Below are 18,666 nucleotides of genomic sequence, written 5' to 3' on the forward strand. Positions count from 1 at the left end.
TATACTAATTCGTTTGAGATGAATATAAAGAAAACAGAATTTGTTTGAACAGACCATGTTTATTAAAAATAACCTGGTTAAGCCTTACTGAAAGTGATCCCACACAGGCTTAACATTATCAGCAGACACCAGCACAGTAAAGACTGTTTTATTCATTCTTATTTTAAATGGGTGATGTGAACTGAGCCGACTCAAACTGAACGAGGTCATCCGCTGGGCAATCTTGACTTGCAGCTCAACGTCCCTTTGTGAAGTTAAGTGTTTTATTACTCGAGGCTTTTAGATTAACAGGCAAAACCAGACCGCTCAAATTTGCATCCGCACACATTTCTTGCCATGTAGGGCCAAACATGACAGAAACAGAAATATGATCTAGCACACGGAGACTTCCTGCTGGCTCCTAAAGAATCCAGCTTGTACAAGTCAGAACGCGCTGCATGAATTTAGTGGAAAAAGGAGAGCAGACTTGTCTCAACAACCCCACAGAGAAGAAAGTTGGTCCATAAAAATGTGCTTCAACACCGAGGAAAGAAAAGACAGAATAATGCACTTGGTTACAGATGTGATTTATGGAAGGGGAATGGTCAAAAAAAAAAAATACAATTTGATATAGGGCTTTTATTTTCAAAAGTTTATATAATAAGTGTAAAAATTCAGCTAAACATGATCACATGAACTGCAGAGTCTCCTACTAATGTTCTTCCACATCACATCTCGACAGATTTTACAAACTCATTTGGCAAAACTGCAAGTTCACAGCAAACAGAGAGGAAAGGTATTGCTTTGGTTTGTACAAACGTTGCCTTTCACTGTAAAATTGAGACATGCAGCATTGTGATCTAGCTGACGGCAGGGAGGGGGGGCGGTGGTGCTTTAATCGTCCTTGTCCCTGGCACCGTGCTTTAGGATGCGCGTGAACTCCACGTAGTTGAAGTTGCTCTTCTTGTCGATGGGGGCCTCCCTGAAGAGCTCGTCCACCTCCTCGTCTGTAAACCGGTCCCCCATCGTTGTGAGCAGCTCCCTGAGGTAATCCTCATGAATGAAACCTGAGGCAAGACGTTCGACAAACACAGCAAGGAGAATTAGAACCACGTGAAGAAATGATCATCTTTTGGATTTTTTGAAACTCAGAATTTTAAGAGCTACCATCAATTATGAGAGTCAACTTATTTTAGACTTTCAAAGTTAATAATTATGGGACAGGAAACAATTAAAGACCAAATATGTACAATATTACAATTGCAATGGACTGCTGGGATTCAGTATTGGCAAGGCTAAAACATTTCAGGTGAGGTGTATTAAAACTCTGCTTTCCAATAATATATCTTGATGCTATGGTGGATTTTCATTGTTCCTTATGCCTAAAATTTAGTTTCCATGAACAAAATCAGAAAGTTAATGACTGAAAGTCTAATTTATGAAGTCTCCCATGTGCAAACTTTATAAATTGGGGATTTAATATTTAAGGAAAACACAGCAGGGCCACATTGAATAACACACCCCAACTACTTTCTATAGAAACAGCTCTCACAGGAAGCAATTAGCTGGCAGCCAAGACGCCCCAATAACAATCTTGTTCTGTTTACTAGTGTCAAAGCTTTTGTTAAAAACTCCTCAGCTGAGGTCAAGTAATCCGTTTATACTTTGTGCGCTTCAGCGTGAGGCGTTCCATGACAATAAAGCATTTTATTTTCTGTGCTTCACTGTGGCACTGATGTGCATTCTTCTTGAGATTTGCCAAATATGGCCTGGATTATCATACATGTAGATACCAGATCTTTAAAGCACAGTTAAGAAAAAAAAATTTCTCACTGTACCAGGGATCTAAACCAGGATCTAAGAACCATGGAACCATTTTAAAGCAATAGGCAGACTGTCTTTCAGAACTTTAAATGAGGGTTTATCCCTCTCTGGCTTTTGTCAGCGGCTCCAAAGGTTTAAAAAAAAATAAAAATAAAATCACATGACATCAATACATAGGACTAAAAGTTCAGTATTGATCCAGCAAATCAAAGATGAAAGACGTCAGAAATAAATCAATTTAGAGAGAGAAAAAATGTGTACAAAGGAATCAGTCTAGAAAAGTCAAACATTTGTCCAAACATGTATTTCTAAGTTTAACCAGACTTAAAACTAGGACATCCGACTGATTCCAGATTTTCCAAGAATCCACAGAATCCCTGCATTTTGAGACTGTCACAAGTTTTATTTCTCATCCATAAAAAAAAAAAAAAAAAAAAAAAAAAAAAAAACACGCATAGCTCTTGAAGATGAAGGAGCTCAGATTTACCTGTTCCCTCTTCGTCGAAGCAGGCGAAGGCGTTTCTTATCACATCCTCCGGGTCCGTGCCGTTTAGCTTTTCTCCAAACATGGTGAGGAACATGGTGAAGTTTATCGGTCCGGGGGCTTCGTTCATCATGGCTTCCAGGTAGTCTTCATTTGGATTTTTCCCTTTAGAAAGACAAGTGCTCTTAAAATTAGACAGCAGCGTTTTAAAGGAGCAGAAAGTGAAAGCTTTAAGGATCATTTCTGCCACCCTCTGTTATCTCCGTCTGCATGAAGTCCATGTTTGGCAGCTAAACCGCTGCAGGTAGTACGGCAGGGGGGAAGCTCAGCTTGTTTCAGACAGGCCCGCTCAGTCTTACAGTAGAGAACATGAATGACCGTCTGGTCGTAACTCGAATCAGAACCCAAGTTTGAAAAAAATCCATTATCGGCTCTTATTTCATCAGCTTCATGAGCGACAATATTTCTGCCTGACAGGAACAGATATTCTAAACTTACAGAACACCTTTCATACACGCGTGCTTCACAGAAAAACCCAAACAGAAGGGAATTACTTTTTTTTTTTTAATTGGCCTAAACATGAGCGGAAAAGCTACATGTTGACATATGTGACGGTTTGAAGGACTGCAAATAAATAAAATTTACACTTGTAAAGTTCTTAATCACAGCAACAAACGCTAAATAGCAAACAAAATCAAAACTTAAAGCAATAAAATAATTTATAGAGAATAAAACATTACTAAAGTCACCAAAAAGCTAAAACAAAATTTAAGTTTGCTTCTAAAAAAACCTGCTAAAGACCTCCTCAGTTTGTTCCATAAATTGAGGCGTGGCCGCTCCTCGCCCCGAGCGCAGCACACTTCATCTATGAAGTGCTTTTATACATGAGAGAAAAGCACTTCTGCTTGCAAAAAGAATGGACGCCATTATGACTGAAGCAGCATTACCTGCAGGACTGAAAGCTAATAAACTGGTTTAAATGTATTCCCAAACTTTACTCACCCAGGGAGGCGAGCATGTCATGAAGGTCCTCCTTGTCCACAAAGCCGTCCCGGTTCTGGTCGATCATGTTAAAGGCCTCTTTGAACTCCTGAATCTGGGACTGGTCGAACATGGCAAAGACGTTGGAGGTGGCGCGCTGAGGGCGCTTCTTGGTGGTCTTTCCCTTAGCCTTTTTGCTCGCCATTGTGACTGCTTTTGGTTTATTTCTGCACAAGTGGAAAACACATCAGTGTAAACCAGTTTTTCCTGGTAAAGCTTAGAGAAAAACGTAAAATAAAGTCCACTTTAGGCATAGAAACCATGATAAATTGGCTATAGACCAAAAGCCAGGAAGTTACCCCTCAAACATGAAAGGCTGTCTTTTTTGTTTTCCTTTCTAGTAATTTAATAAACAAAAACTAAAAATTCACACAATTTTACAACAACACTCACTGAGTTTCAGTTAAAAACCTGGTATAGAGTATTAACATCTACTTAAATGTTTAAACGGCATTATTATTGTAACTGTTGCTTTCTACTTGAAGAATTATTTAATCGCTACTAAAGAAACTTCTCCTTTATGAGCCAATAGTCCTTAGAAAAGGTATAACAGAATACGCCAGAAGAGGAACTGGCCATTTAGGAGGTCCATTGGGATCTAGCACATTTTGATGCCCCACTCACACACATTTCTCTATCAGTAGTTGAAGTAGTACAAAATAAATAGGTTTGTGGGCCTAGTCTGCATGAATATTGAGCATTTCTGAACTGAAATAATCCATTTGCCCTTTCAAAACCGGAACCATTTCAAAATGTCCGCATCTATACAAAAAAAAATAATAAAAAATACCCCAAATACTACGGCCAGGACACAGGTTGAGCGTATGGTTAAAGCTTGATGTTGCTGCTTTACTTAACTTTTGGGGGGGAAGGGAGTTTTCTTTAACTAATAATTGTTTTTGCAACATGCATACAATAAAAAGCGAACAAAATTTTGCCCCAGGGATACGGTATCGTTGAGGAACAGCCTGTTCTGGTCATCTGTAAATGTGTGTGCAGCTGGAAACTGATGAAAGAGTCAGGACTTAACGCGTCACATGCATACATACCCGTTAAAAAAAAAAAATAATTCTAAATATTCACATGTGTGATTTTAATTACCGATCGACTTTAGACCTGTTAAGAACAAAGTCATTTTATTCATACACAGCAGGTAAATGAAAGACAAGGGGTTCGACCCCATCATACAAAAGAATAAAGTCTGTTAGATCATGCTACTCAAAATAAAATTATGCGATGCTACATCTAATCTCAGAGGCGATGCAATTTAATTCCCAGGCAGTGAATCCCTGGGGTTGTGTCCCCAGCTGAGCTAAAAATGGAAATGTTCCCCTGTTTTTTAGGCTGGACAGCTGGCTGCCTTCACTGGGGATAGGAAAGTCACTGATGTGAGGACGGATGCCCTTATCAGGACATGTCTGGAATGTAGACTTCCACTGCTTTGTCTTTACACAACGCTCTGGAGAGCAAATACAATCAGTATGTGGACACAAGCAACCATAACGAACTCAATAATTTAGGCAAGATCGATACAATCAAGTTTTACGCCTTGCATCACAACCTTTTATTTTTTAGACAACTCCTCATCTTGGTTATCACAAAAACAAACTACTTATTTCACACATGCAATAAAAACTGTCGACTCTTTTGGTTTGTCTTTTTGTCGCAGATTTAAAAAATGTTTGTAATAACTGTCACGAACTCCACTATTTTCACATTACCTTAACTATAAATACCAGAAACCGACCATTAGCAGGTCGTCAAACCTGTTACCTTTGGGGTTCTCTAAAGTGCCTTGAGGCCTGGTTTAAACATTATTATATAAGCAAATTAAACGCGAGCGGTACATAAATACAGCAACACCCTTTTAACAATGTAGATACATTTTTTTTTATAACTTTACAAACTAAAATTTCTGGGTAAGCAATCAAATGTTACATTTCATGCTATAAGGCTAGCTTCCTTGAGATTAGCCGCGCGGCTAACTGTTTTTATAGCTCTTAGTCTAGCTCTGGAAACGGTTAATTTAGGTGGTATTTACTTGTAAAACTTAAACAATTACAGCCGTTAGGCGACATAAAACATGTAAAAGACATTTGTGTGCAGCTAAATAATCTCTGAAGAATAATTTTAACGTAGTCTTACCTTTCTACGAGCTGATAATTTTAAGATAATTGCTGCTTCGCTGCTCAACCACCGCCCTTCACTTCCTGATGCTGTGGCTTCGGAGCTGAACGTCGGAACAAACCAAGTTTATAAACAGGAGGGGGGAGTAAACGCTGGTTGTCGCACAATTTATTCTTATTATAAAACAAATATGGAGAGTTTTTCCCCCCAAAATATAACGTTATAAAATTAAATTTAGTCAACTAATACTGTTATGAACATTGAGGCAAATGGTGAACTTTAAAAATAAATCTGCACTTTTTCGAGTTCCCCCGGGGGAATAAGTGTAATTTCCCACAAACGCTCCCTTGGCTTTGCTGCGTAGAAGTTCGCAGATATGCCCTTTTAAGGGAACGGAGAACATGCCCTGCTTTGTCTTTCGCAATTCATCCAGTTAAGTCGAGATAAAATTTAAATAGTCCCGAGTGGCCATGGCCGTTCTAGTCAAATATTGGTGCGTCTCGACACATTAGAAGATTATCAAAATAAAATGTAGTTAAGGGTTTCAATTCAAAAGATGAAACTCATATTGATTAGATTATACGTAGATCGATTATACAATAAAGCATATTTTAAGCGTTCATTATGTTAATTTAGCTCAATTTAGCAGTTGAAAACCCAACATTTATCTCATCTGAAAATCTGAATATTGAATTTGTCCAAATAATACAGAATTCCTAACAGTCAGCACAATGTTACTGTTGTTGGCCTCCATAATAATGGGGAAGACTATTGACTTGGCAGTTGTCCAGGAAACACTACAGACCCTTTACCAAGGAGGGTAAGTAACAAAAAGCCACTGCTTAAGACACAAGCTGTCCTCGTGATTTTGTTTTCAAAAGGATGGAAAGTTAGGTGGAAGGAAAAAGTGTGGTGGAATCACATCCAAGTGCAAGGCGCAGAAAAAAAAACACCACCAGGAAAATTCATTGCACTTAATGCTCCCCTTTGTTGACAAGCCTTATGGGGATTCAGATCTAATTTTCAGCATGACTTGGCCACAAAACCAAAAACTAATATAAAGTTTAATTACCCCATTTCTCTCCTGGACATAGCTATTAGCTGAGAGTTTACTGCAACTAACTGTATGTGCTCGTTTTCGTCCTCCTGACCAGAAAACTGGCTTGGAGTCTATCTGCTTAACTGTGTTTATTTCCAAGACACAGCTACACATGGAGCCAGTCTGCCATTATCCTCTCTAACATGGAAAGTATTATATTTTCTTTAGTTTTCATAATATGGTCCATAGTGTCTGAATAAAAGTATACACACATATACATATCCCAATTGTTGTATTTCTAAATATTTTTTTCTAGTATTATAAACCTCTTTAGAGTTGTTGTTCTTTTGGATTTGTTGCTGTAGCTTTAAATCAACTTTGGATCAGTTGGAAGAGCGGGTTTGATACCTGCCTCCCTCTGGTGGATGTTGATGTGCCCCTGGGCAAGGCACTTAACCTCAAGTTGCCTACCGATCTGCGTATCGTTGTATCAATGTGTGCATGTTTTATGCGTGTGAATGTGGCTGCAGAATGAAGCGCTTTGAATGATCTATGTGGCTGGAAAAGCACTTTATAGATTCTGACTGTTTAACATTTCTATTTAAAGGTTGATTTGTGAACTTTGGGTTTTTATTCTTTACCATAAGAATAAGACCTAAACTTATTTGAATAAAACAATAAATGCTGGTTCATTCACTTAACTAAAAACAAAAACTGAAAAAAAATATGATGACATGATGGATATTTATATCTACCGGTTGTCCAGCATGAGTGAGACAGCAGTTGTTTCAGCAGCCATTGTTTCAACAGAGGCTTTAGTGTTTCTCTGTTGACTCAGTGTTTAAAATAGGCCACATGTGTCTTTTTGTGTCCAGACTCATAACAAAGTTTAACATGCACTGTTTGTCATGGACAGATTTAGCTTTGTGAGGCAGGCCAAACAGAAATGATATTACATAGATTATGAGTCATTTACAAGCGGTTTTCAAATGCGTTGTGGAATATCATGTACAATTGGAGTGAAAAACAAACTTATTAGAGGGAAATATGTAAAAAAACAAACAACAACAACAACAACAGAAACCCTCAATAACCTGGTTGCTTTAGTGTACAAGTTCCTAAATGTGTAATATTCATTCTATATAAGATCCCACCTGTTACCAAATATATAAATCCTATGGACATTAAAGCTTAACTGTCCCAGATGAATTTTCCTGATATTTGCTCCTCTTCACACTTGGATGTTGTTCACATGACATATATTAGAAACAGCTTTGAGATTATTTAAAATGCATTGGAGATAAACAAGGATAAAGAAAATATGAGAAATATAGAAATGCAGAAATAGAGAAATAAAAAGAAAGGGAAAAACACAGCGACAAATAACAAATGCATATATGACAACACGTCTCTGAAAAGTATGCTTTAATAATTAATACAAAATTTGTGGCAACTGCAACTGCTACTAGGCACTGGCCCACTGGCCCTTATGGATAATCCGGCCCTGATCCTGATGCAGTGCTTCTGAGTTTGTCTCCTCCCTGTCCTCATCAGGTCACACTGCAAAAAGGGAACTAAAAGTAAGTAACATTTTCTTAAAATATGTATATTTTTCCTTGATTTGAGGAGCTAATTAAGACTATTTGCCAATGGAGAGAGAATTTCTACCCCTAAAACAAGATAATTAGACATCCTGCACTTGAAATAAAATGATGGAGATGAATTGTTCTTATTTTAAGTGCAAAAATCTTATTCTGTTGGCAGATAGTCTGATTTACCAGCTCAGATCAATGAAAAATACACAAATTTCAAGATGATTTTACCTACTTTTAGTTCCCTTTTTGCAGTGCATGACAGACAGACGAGCCACTTCAGCTGGATTTTTTTTTCTGTTTTAAAAGTGGAATTGTTCAGATCCATTCAGGAATCGAGCAAAGCTAGAGGATGCGTTATGTCTTGTTATTTAATCATTTAAAAATCTTCTGATAGGAGGATTACTGCCTTGGTATCTTGTGATTTTAAAGAAGCTAAGAAGGCAGGCACAGTTGCTTTGCAGCAAGAAGGTCCTGGAATCGAATCTTGGCCTGGGGTTTTATTGCATGGAGTTTGCATGTTCTCACAATGCATTGCTGGTTCTTCTCCAGGTTGATCCGGCTTCCTCTAACCATCCAAAAACTGGGCTAATTATTAGGCTAATTTGTCTTTCTACCGTAGAAGGGAGCGTGTGCATGCGCGTCTGTGTCTCTGTGTTGCCCTGTGATGGCCTGGTGACCTGTCCAGCGTGTACCTCACCTCTAACCCTATGACCACTGGAGATAAACACCAGCAGACTGTGACCCCTACAAGGATAAGTGAATAAAATCATTGGATGAATGGACCAATCACTTTTGTCTCAAATTTAACCACTAGAGTGCGCAGTTGTTATATGGAAACACTTTCTTTGGAAATGTTATGACATGATTATCCTGACTATTTTATTGTTATCATGTCTACATTTAAATATTTTCCTCTTGACCCATGAATACATCAAATATCAAGAATAATTATAATATACTAAAGTATGAAAAACTACAGAGGGTTTGTCACATCGACATCACAAGCATTCAGACTCCTGGAACATTTTCACATTTTGTCACACTGCAAAAAGAGAGGTAAAAGTAAGGAACATTTTCTTGAAATTACTATATTTTTCCTTGAAATGTGCAGCTAAATAAGACTATTTGCCAATGGAATGAGTATTTCTACCCCTAAAATAAGATAATTATATATCCTGTACTTCAAATAAGCTGATGGAGATGAATTGTTCTTATTTTAAGTGCAAAAATCTTATTCCACTGACAAACAGTCTTGTTTACCTGCTCAAATCAAGGTAAAATCCACTCATTTAAAAATGTGTTTGTACTTACATTTAGTTCCCTTTTTGCAGTGCACATTACAGTCACACATCACAATGTTTTATTGGGATTTCATGTTATAACCCAACATGAATCGACGTTGATGGAAAATAGTATAGGGTGTTTACTCCAGAAAAATTTAAAAACGGCACGGTGCATTTCTATTCAGCCCTCCTGTGTGGCTGGAATGTGGCTGCACGTATTTTGGGGGAAACCAATTGGTGAAATTATTCACCAATTGGATGAGTATTTTTATCCCTAAAATAACATAATTAGATATCCTGCTCTTGAAATAAGATGATGGTGTTATTGTTTTAAGTGCAAACATCTTATCCCAGTGGCAAATAGTCCTATTTATCTGCTCAAATCAAGGAAAAATGCACCAATTTCAAGAAAATTTTACATACTTTTAGTTCCCTTTTTGCGGTGTACCTTGGTAATAGGCTACAACCCATGTTTTGATGGCTCTTGGGTGATGAAGCTTGGCAACTTGAACTCTTAAACTGCAGAAAACAAATGTAAATCAGTCTTTTATTGGGTTAGATCTGCAAAGCACAATAATCAGTAGACAAAGTTAGAAAAAAAGGACAAAAAAGCAATAACCAAAAAACAACTGAATAGATGTATAACCTATTACACTGATGAAATCGGTCTGAGCTGTGTGTCCTGTACGACCTCCCACATTTAATGGCAGGCTGATCTCTTTTAATGGGCTCACATTTCACATGGCTGCCACAACATTTCAGCTATGCTGTCACACCGACCTTCGTATTATGTGGGAATGCAGTGGGTAAAGGCCAGAAAAGAAGGAACGTCCCGAAACAAAAGCCTCGGAAACGTTGAGTGACGTTTCTGTGGAAAATTGCCGGATGCTTGAGTTCATTTCCAGGACGGTGTGCAAATATCTGCGGCAGCTAAATTAAATCTGCCACCAGCTGTTGGATGCTTTATTCGAAAGGGAAACATATGTCAATCCTTGTTTATGGTGACTTCAAATACAGTGCTTTGGAAAGTATTCAGCCCCTTAAACTTTTCCACATTTTGTCCCATTGACGTCCAGAGACTTCAATGCATTTTGTCTGGAGTTTATCATGACAGATCAACACCTGGTGCATTTTTGGGAAGTAGAAAGAATATAACATTTCTTGTAAACATGTTGTAACTTGTAGGGTGTATGGTCCACCCATTTGTAGTTTAATCTCGGCATATAACAAATTATTTTAATGTGATGGCCTCACAGGTTGTTACTAAACACCATTGACCAAACAGCATCATGAAGACTGAGCAGCAAACCACAAAGGTAATAGATAAAGTTGTGAAGAAGTTCGTGGCAGGGTTACGTTATCAAACAATACCACAAGCTTTGGACGTCTCGCAGAGCAGTATTCAATCCATCATCTGAAAATGGGGTAGAATATAGCACAACTACACGTTGGTTGGTCAAGAGATGTGTATCTGATGGACAAATGTGTCAACAACACAGCTTTCAGTCTCGCACTCCGTATAGCTGATCTTTCTGTAAAAGTGGTGAAATATTGTACTCTTAGTTAACAAGAAGGAGATCAGTGAATTTTACTCCACCAACCTAGGCGCCCTCTGAAAACCTCCTAGGTGTCAAAAGTGTTAATAAGAAGCTTCTTTCAAATTTTCCTTTAACACTAGCTAAAATAATCTCTTTTAAAGTCCACAATATTGTATAACATGACATCATGGTCTCAGAGATGATCTGTGGCAAGATTGGAAAATTGTCATTCATCAATATTTTCCAACTAGTCCAACAGAACTTAAGCGAATGTCTCCAGGTGCGAAAAGCTGGTATAGACATACCTCAAAAGACTCGCAGGTAGTATTGATCCAGAGTGGCTGAATACAAATGCGAGTCATACGTTGCACATCTTTATTTGTATAAATAAAGAAATAAAATCATGTATCATTTGCCTTTCACTTCGCAATTATAATTTGCTTTTTGTTGGTCTACGACAGTCCCAAAACAATACATTGAAGTTTGTAATTGTAGCGTGCCAGGAAATCCTAAAATGTGTAAGGTTCCTGGATATTGTTCGTCTTTAAATCTAACCCTTCTTTCCAGAGCTGTTTATGACTGCTGGGGACAAGAGGGGACATTCGTGCTCTTCTAGAAATGAGAGAGGCTGAAAGAGAGAGTGACACCAGACGCAGGGACTGGCATTTGTTGAATGTGAAGGAGTAACAATAGCATAGCTAAAGTTAGCACCGGTCACAGCTGAGGCTGCTGGAGTAAAAAGCAGGACAAAAGCTGCTGAAGGTTACCTAACTCTGACAAACTGTTGGCAAAAGGCCAGATGGCAAGTTAGGAAAATCTAAAAATATATCCGCTTAGGGAATCATTGGGCAACAGTCAATCAGTCACTAAACTGGCTTTAAAAAGTGGCGTTGTGTTTACCTACACAGCACAGGTTTTGCTTATTGACATGAGGACCTGCACCCATAAATGTGTCCCACTATCAGAGAGCGGACCCGTGTCCCCACCGCTTGGCTACCGGCTATATTTATCCCCACCCTCTCCTTAAAAGGCCGTGCCTTCAGCCTGGACACTTTGGCCAGAGCCAATATTATTTTGGTTGTGTAGACCGCAGCACTGTAAGCACCTACCTGTGGGCTTGCTGGGATATCGGGCTGTAAAGAGTGGAGTTGGACCGTTTGTTTTTCTGAAAAGGTCAGCATTCTGAGGGATTTTTTTGTCCAGGGTAAGTGGACTCCTGCGGGGATGAGAATGTAGCTTGCCAGGTTGTAATTGGTGCATATGTCTGATTAAGCATGTTGATGACGTGCCTGATTGTCTGACACAGATGTCTTTGGAGCAGATGTTGCAAGTTTCCTGATGCTTCCAAGAACTTCTCTTTTTTTTTTTCAAATTAAATCATCCAGGAGTGTTTAAACTGCAGTTATTTTTTTTAACCATGAAAGATAGATGTATGTGCAGCAGCAGTGAAAACAAGAGCTTAATTAGTAGAAACCCATGATAAACCTGCTGTTTAACTGAACTAACGTGACAAACAGAAAGACAAGAAGAAACACTGGGCTATCATTTGGAGGGGCCTACAGCATGGCTGGATCTATACCCTTCTACCAGAAGCACCATCGCCACTACGACCGTGGCTACCGTAGCTCGGAGGCCGAGTCTAGAATGAGGCACTACCAGTCCAGCAGCACGTATTCTGCTGGGACCAGCCTGTCCGCCACCAGCAGGGGGTAAGAAGGAGGAAGGGGGGAAGAAGATTGGTGGTTAAAGCATTTATCAGTTAACTTCAATATCCAAAGAAAGCCCTACTACCTCTCTAACACCTCTGCCTTCCCCACCCCAGCTGAGCTGGTTCACCCCCATCAACCCTACTGGAACTCTTCCCAGTCAGAGCTTTGGGATCAGCTTTCCTTTACACCAAGTAACCCCTTTTTATCCCTCTTAATTTTCCCTTCTTTCATTTTGATGAGCCCTTCATTCATAACTGAAGATCATCCCTCTCAGTGTCAACACAAAACGGGTTTGTGTCCTGCATGAGGTTCTTTGCATGTTAATGGGGAGATGCAACGCGTGTTTTCATGCGAGACAAAACTAATATTTAACACATTCGACGTAAAAAAAAACTAAAACTTCACCACCAGATCTCATTTGCATTGATTGTTTTGGAAAGCTAGTTGCTTCCTGTAGAAATTAAATGAGTGGCTATCTGTCAGAGGTTGGCTTAGTACACCTGTTTGTTGAAGGTCTTGGACAGGTTAGCAGTGTTTCTAAAGATTGATTATTTTTATATGTATTTCAATGTCTAGGTGTGGGACATGACAAGACAAGACAACAGACTGAAACCATAAAAGAACTGTGGCAAAAGTTATAGATGATTTTAAGCCAATTCAGGGCACGTTATGCTTTTACAATCCCGGGTACGACTATTCAGTTTTCAATTCAAATCTGTGTCTTTATGTGGAGCTGATTCACAACTCACATCATCTCAAGGCACTTCACAAAGTCAATTAAATCAAATGCAGACAGATTGGTTAAAAGCTTTTCTATTAAGTTTGCATTGAGACATGCAACATTCACTGCTCCTGGAAGAGCACGTAGTGATAGTCCATGGCCTCTTGTATTGTGTCGCTGACTTTGCAGTAATCCCTCGTACCGAACATGCATGTCATGACAGTGGAGAGAAAAACTCCCCTTTAACAGGAAGAAACCTCCAGCAGTACCAGGCTCAGCGGGAACACCCATCTGTCACGACCGAGCAGAGACATAAAAACCCCCCCACAGAAGCATTGATCCAGGAATACTTTCAATGGGACAGAAAAGTAAAAGGGCAATGGAAATACTAGCTCCATTAGTGGCGTCACCAAAAACTGCTGATAAGCAGATTAGCTCTGAGTCAGTCTTCAAGTGTAGAGGATGAACCAGAGCACATACAGTTAGTTGCAGTAATGGCTCAGACAATACGTAGCTATGTCTAGAAGAGAGACAGGGTTAAACCGTGAAATGGAATGTACTTGTATAGCACTTTATCAAGTCCGATGAGCCCAAAGCGCTGTACACCACATTCAGTCATTCGCCATTTCCTTCACACAATCACAAGCTGACGAGCGGGGGGTGTCTTGCACCAAGGACACAAAGACTGAGATGACTTGAGTGGGGGTGGGGTGCGGGGGGATTGAACTGACAACCCACCAGTTGCAGAGGAAAAGTCCTAAAAGACAGGGCCAAGCAAGCAGTAGCTCAGCTGATGGCCCCTCCAATACCGTGTCACAGCTAACTGAACGGCAGGCCAAATTTGGCTATTATGAAGAGAGAAAACATAGAACGTGTTACAAGTTCAAACAATAGCAAATAATGCCGAACTGGAGAGTAGTAGGAGACTGTAGCAGAGTGAGAGGAAGTGGTCATTATGTTCTCCGGCAGCCTAAGCCTATAGCAGCATAACTACGGAGATAGCTCAGGACAACATATGCCACTCTAACTAGAAGTTTTATAAAAGGCAAAGTTTGAAACCTATTCTTAAAAGTGACAGGGTGTCTGGCTCACAGATTAAAACTGGAGCAAAACTTACTGTTTAATGACCCCGAATAAGCAAACCTACTGAGTGTGAAGAAGTTCAGGGACTTTAAGATCATCTGATAGTTAATGTTACATAACATTATCTCACTGCTGCAAGACTCTGAGCTGTTGTGACAAAGGGAGAAGAAGTGGAAGTTTACAATATGGCACAATACCATTTATCTCAATACCGTCATTATTCCAACATTTATGTCAGCCTGCACGTTTTATTGTAGATAAGACGGCGCTGTGGCTATTGCCAGTTCATCAATCAGTACCTTTTCCTACCAAGACATTGCTATTTCCATTTTGTAGCAATATCTTTGAACAATGGCATGTAAATAATTGTTTTTGTATAAATTTATATTTTCATGAATTACGAGGATGAATATTCACAAAATCCTCTAATCTAATTTATTTAATTCAGTTGTACATCATGTTCTGAAAACTTTGCATCGCCATCTGTCCCCACGTTGCCTGTTTGTTCTACGACAGACTGGGACCCCTGATGAAGACATAAAGACTGTAAATGACCTACTGCCGGTCAATGTTTTTCACTGGAGTCATCTAACAACATTTCCTCACAGTAAACCACAGTGGACTGAAGGAAATTACTTTAAATTGTCGGTTTTCATAGCAGGTGTATAATTTCCCTCCGGCACGTACAGCTCGCCACACGTCGAGGCCTGAAATGTCCCACTATAAACGTCAACTTCCTATACCTAAAAACAGTTCGGTAAGACTAGACCAAAACTGCAACAGTCCAAAATGGCATGGGGGTGAAATTACCCTATTGGAGCACCCTATTGGATAAAACTCCATTTCACAGCTCTACGAACACAACTTGTTTTTTTTTTTTAATTTAATATTGGAAAGTCAATTGATTGCACAAGTTATTAAAAGGATTTTGACCCGGACAGCTATAAAAGAGAGAGCAGCTGACCTTAACTTTTGTCGCTTTGCAGAGTTTGTTTTATCTCATTCTTCAAATAACTAACCCCACTTCCACGAGGTCAGATTCCCCCATGAAGTGAAGAGTTTAACTGGGATCCCCGCCCATAGATACGTCTCATTTTGACTGAAAACATCACAAACAAATAAGCTGAAAGTGAACTAAGACAACACTTCTTGGCTCATTTCCTTGTAATGCTGAACTGATCTACCCTTTCAGTCTCAGGATTTGGAAGCTGTTAGTGAGTTATTCAGGTTTTAAATGTTCTTTTCCTTGTTGCAGATTGCAGCTAATTCAATCAGTCTGATAGCTATCGCGGGGAGCTATAAATGTGCTGAACTAAACTTTTTTCCATCACTTTCCGTTAACCTACATCTAATAAATCCCTTGCTTCGCTTTTATTCAAATTGTTCTATGAAATATGGCATTGTCTGGCTTGTGCCAGACTGATGCTGTTCTGTTTGTCTCAGGCTTAAGGTGTCTTCCCACTCGGGACTGGAGGAGAAAAGACTAAGCCCCTTACCCAAGCGATCCAAGCCATCTTACTTGGCTGTTGACAAAGAGAACCAAATCATCGGCTATGTAGTGCCTATCTTCAGGGGCAGGTAAAACGTTCACCACACAGATAGCTCTGCACTGACTCAAGCTGTTTCAGGTATGACGATAACTCTCATTCCTCCAAACCCACTCCTGGTTCTGCTCTGCCGACACCGATAGTCAAGAATTTGTTACGGGATTGTCAGACACAGAGGAGGCCAGAGCGAGGGACACGGCTGCATACATGGCCCGCAGGGACTTGTTTACCAGTGGTCTGGAGATGGAGAGGTCAGAGGTGATTTCCAGGAAGGAGGCCATGCGCGAGTCGGCTGAACGCATCTCTCTGAATAAAAGGGTCAGTCCCAAGTTTCCAACTAATCCCAGAAATGGTCATGTTGATGTTTAGCTTGCCATTTTCTGCCATCGTCAATAAGATCTGTTAATGTGTGCCAAGGTCATGGGATTCTAGTAGCTACGTCTCTCAATGTCTGACATCAAAGCCTTTCCTGTTTTAGTTCAGTCAGGCTAATCAACATTTTCGTATTTTCTAAATGCCAGAATAAGGAGGGGGATCACTTTTTTTAGAGAACATTTGCATCATTTTCTTTGAATTTAGACGTTTTATTTTTACACTAAGGCCCCATCCTCATGGAGTCGAGATCATGTGTATGTGCAAAGATATTTTTTTGTGTAAGTTGTATATCCAGATGAATCTGCCGTTTTGGAAGAGTGTAAACAATAATCTTTGAAAACGGTCCCAGAGTGGATCAATTTCAAAACGCCGGTTCCCTGTTTCAGTCTGTACCTGCAAACAGCATCTTTTCTGAAATGACGACATCATAATTTCGCCTCTCTATGTGACCCGCATGCTCCTCACTCTCACAGATAACAACAAAGATGGTGCCGTAAGGTGTTGCGTTCATGCTGAGGCAAATATTGGCTTTGTCATAGTTGTTAGCAGCGTCCTTGGACTCTTCCTTTCTAACGGGCCCGCTCTACATGGCGTGTCCCCTGCCTATCCACGTAAAGACGCCCATTTCTCTAGTGGACACACATTTTTTATTAATCATTTATGAAAATTTGCTGTGTTTGACTGCCTGTGGACGGGCCCTCAAATTGCTACACCTTTAAACAGCACGAGAAAGACCAGATGGTGATCTCATGGCTTTGTTAGGTTCTGACCAGTTAATTTACAACATCTGAGCTATTTGAAGGACGGTATCAGGATGTGTTTTAGCACCTCAAACAGACTCCTTCCACACTACCTCTTTTTGATGTGGCATCGTAGGAAAATCTAAATAAATCAGGCGAGATACATCAAGGAGATATCTGTGGACCTCCACACGTCTGGATCATCTCAAATTCACAATTTCCAGATGCCTGAATGTTCACCTGTTCAAACAGGTATGCGCAAACATAAACACGGTAGGAATGTCCAGCCATCACAATGTTTAGGAGGGAGACATGTTCTGTCACCCAGAGCTTAATCTGTTTTGGTGAGAAATGAGTGTATGAACCCTACGACAAAAGCTAACGGCCTTGTGAAGACGCTGCTGAAGCTGATTAGAGTATCACTATCAAAATAAGTCCTGTATCGACATGGGTTGAAAGGCCACTCAATGAGGAAGAAGCCATTACTTAAAAGGAAACATAAGCCAGAATGCACTCAGGGACAAAGACCTACATCTCTGGAGACATTTCCTGTGCTTTGATGCGACTAAAATGTAAACATGTGGCCATAATGACCACTGTTTAGATTTGGAGGAAAGGAGGAAGCTTGCAAGACTGAGAATACCTTCCCAGCGGTGAAACACAGTGGTGGCAGCGTCATATTCCAAAGTTGGTTTGTTGCATAAATGATCGGCGTACTTTCCAAAAAAGTTGGTGTCACGAGGAAAGAACGCTATGTGTAACTATTGAAACTATATTTTAAGACATCAACCAGGAAGTTATGGCTTGGGTACAGAGGGGCGTCCAAATGGAGAATGACGCCTTTAAACCTTTAGACTTTTAAACTTGACTCAGTTACTTCTCCCCTGTCAGGACAAATGGACCAAAATCTCAGCGGACTGCTGTGAGAAACTTAGCAGAAGGATCCTCATATCGTCTGAGCCAAGTTTACCAAGCGGTTAGACCGTATGTGAACATATGCTTTGAAGAAACTATTGAAACATTCTTCATAAAATTTTTTTTTTTTCTGGCATTTGGCAAACACAAAATATTTTTATAATTCAAACTGACTTGAAACAGGAAAAGCTTATTATGTTTATCATGGCTGAATGTCAAACAGTGAACAGACATCTGGTTTTAGCTTTAGGTACAGATACGTCATATATACTACACACTGTCACATAATCTATGCAGACGCCCTGTCTGCGCCGATGAAGAATCAACTCACCATGTCATGTTAAACCTTTAGAAAGGCTCTATTTGACACACTCTTACCTTCTTCTTGATTAATTCAGCTCACTTAGACTGTGTACAGAGCATTAAACCCATTAAAAAATAAATGAGATGGTGACAGCAAAATGAATGTATTCCATCCTAATGTAGAAGAGCAATGGGAATTTCACAACCTTCTTCCCAGTCATGCATTATGCACCAGGTGGCCACATTATATCCATCAAAGATGTAGTGGGCTTGATGTTGATGTCAAAATGTGAATTTATTCATGTTTAGACCAGAGTACACTGTTGTATTAAACAGGGCAACATAAATGGCCATGCCTCAGCA

At 39.7% G+C, this 18,666-nt stretch overlaps 2 protein-coding genes across 6 annotated transcripts in view; one reads left to right on the plus strand and one right to left on the minus strand.

The window, feature by feature from the left end:
• Positions 1-39: 39 nt before the first annotated feature.
• Positions 40-5,608, minus strand: myl12.1 (myosin, light chain 12, genome duplicate 1). The gene is made up of 4 exons (XM_012853202.3): positions 5,474-5,608; positions 3,290-3,495; positions 2,291-2,452; positions 40-1,046 (listed from the first exon to the last, which is right to left on the minus strand). The coding sequence occupies exons 2-4, from the start codon at positions 3,471-3,473 to the stop codon at positions 874-876; spliced, it is 519 nt and encodes a 172-aa protein (XP_012708656.1). The 5' UTR covers positions 3,474-3,495; positions 5,474-5,608; the 3' UTR covers positions 40-873.
• A 6,357-nt stretch (positions 5,609-11,965) lies between these two features.
• The window catches only part of myom1b (myomesin 1b), a 37,375-nt gene continuing 30,674 nt past the window's right edge, over positions 11,966-18,666 (plus strand). The window contains exons 1-4 of one of the 5 annotated variants that reach the window (XM_036125496.1): positions 11,966-12,114; positions 12,428-12,619; positions 15,867-16,001; positions 16,114-16,288. In XM_036125496.1, coding sequence (XP_035981389.1) covers positions 12,474-12,619; positions 15,867-16,001; positions 16,114-16,288 — 456 coding nt within the window. In that variant the 5' untranslated portion in view covers positions 11,966-12,114; positions 12,428-12,473. Of the gene's footprint in view, positions 12,115-12,427; positions 12,620-12,675; positions 12,910-15,866; positions 16,002-16,113; positions 16,289-18,666 lie in introns of those variants that run through there. The other 4 variants (XM_036125497.1, XM_036125498.1, XM_036125499.1 and 1 more) reach the window with 4 other exon arrangements.

The sequence above is a fragment of the Fundulus heteroclitus genome, chromosome 21, assembly GCF_011125445.2.
Source record: "Fundulus heteroclitus isolate FHET01 chromosome 21, MU-UCD_Fhet_4.1, whole genome shotgun sequence".
NCBI classification, from domain to species: domain Eukaryota; kingdom Metazoa; phylum Chordata; class Actinopteri; order Cyprinodontiformes; family Fundulidae; genus Fundulus; species Fundulus heteroclitus.

Coding starts and splice junctions, on each gene's coding strand:
- myl12.1 (XM_012853202.3), bottom strand. CDS start 3,473: ATGGCGAGCAAAAAGGCTAAGGGAAAGACCACCAAGAAGCGCCCTCAG. Junction 2,453..3,289: donor TGACATGCTCGCCTCCCTGG/GTGAGTAAAGTT, acceptor GTCTTTCTAAAG/GGAAAAATCCAAATGAAGAC. Junction 1,047..2,290: donor CTTCGACGAAGAGGGAACAG/GTAAATCTGAGC, acceptor GTCTTGCCTCAG/GTTTCATTCATGAGGATTAC.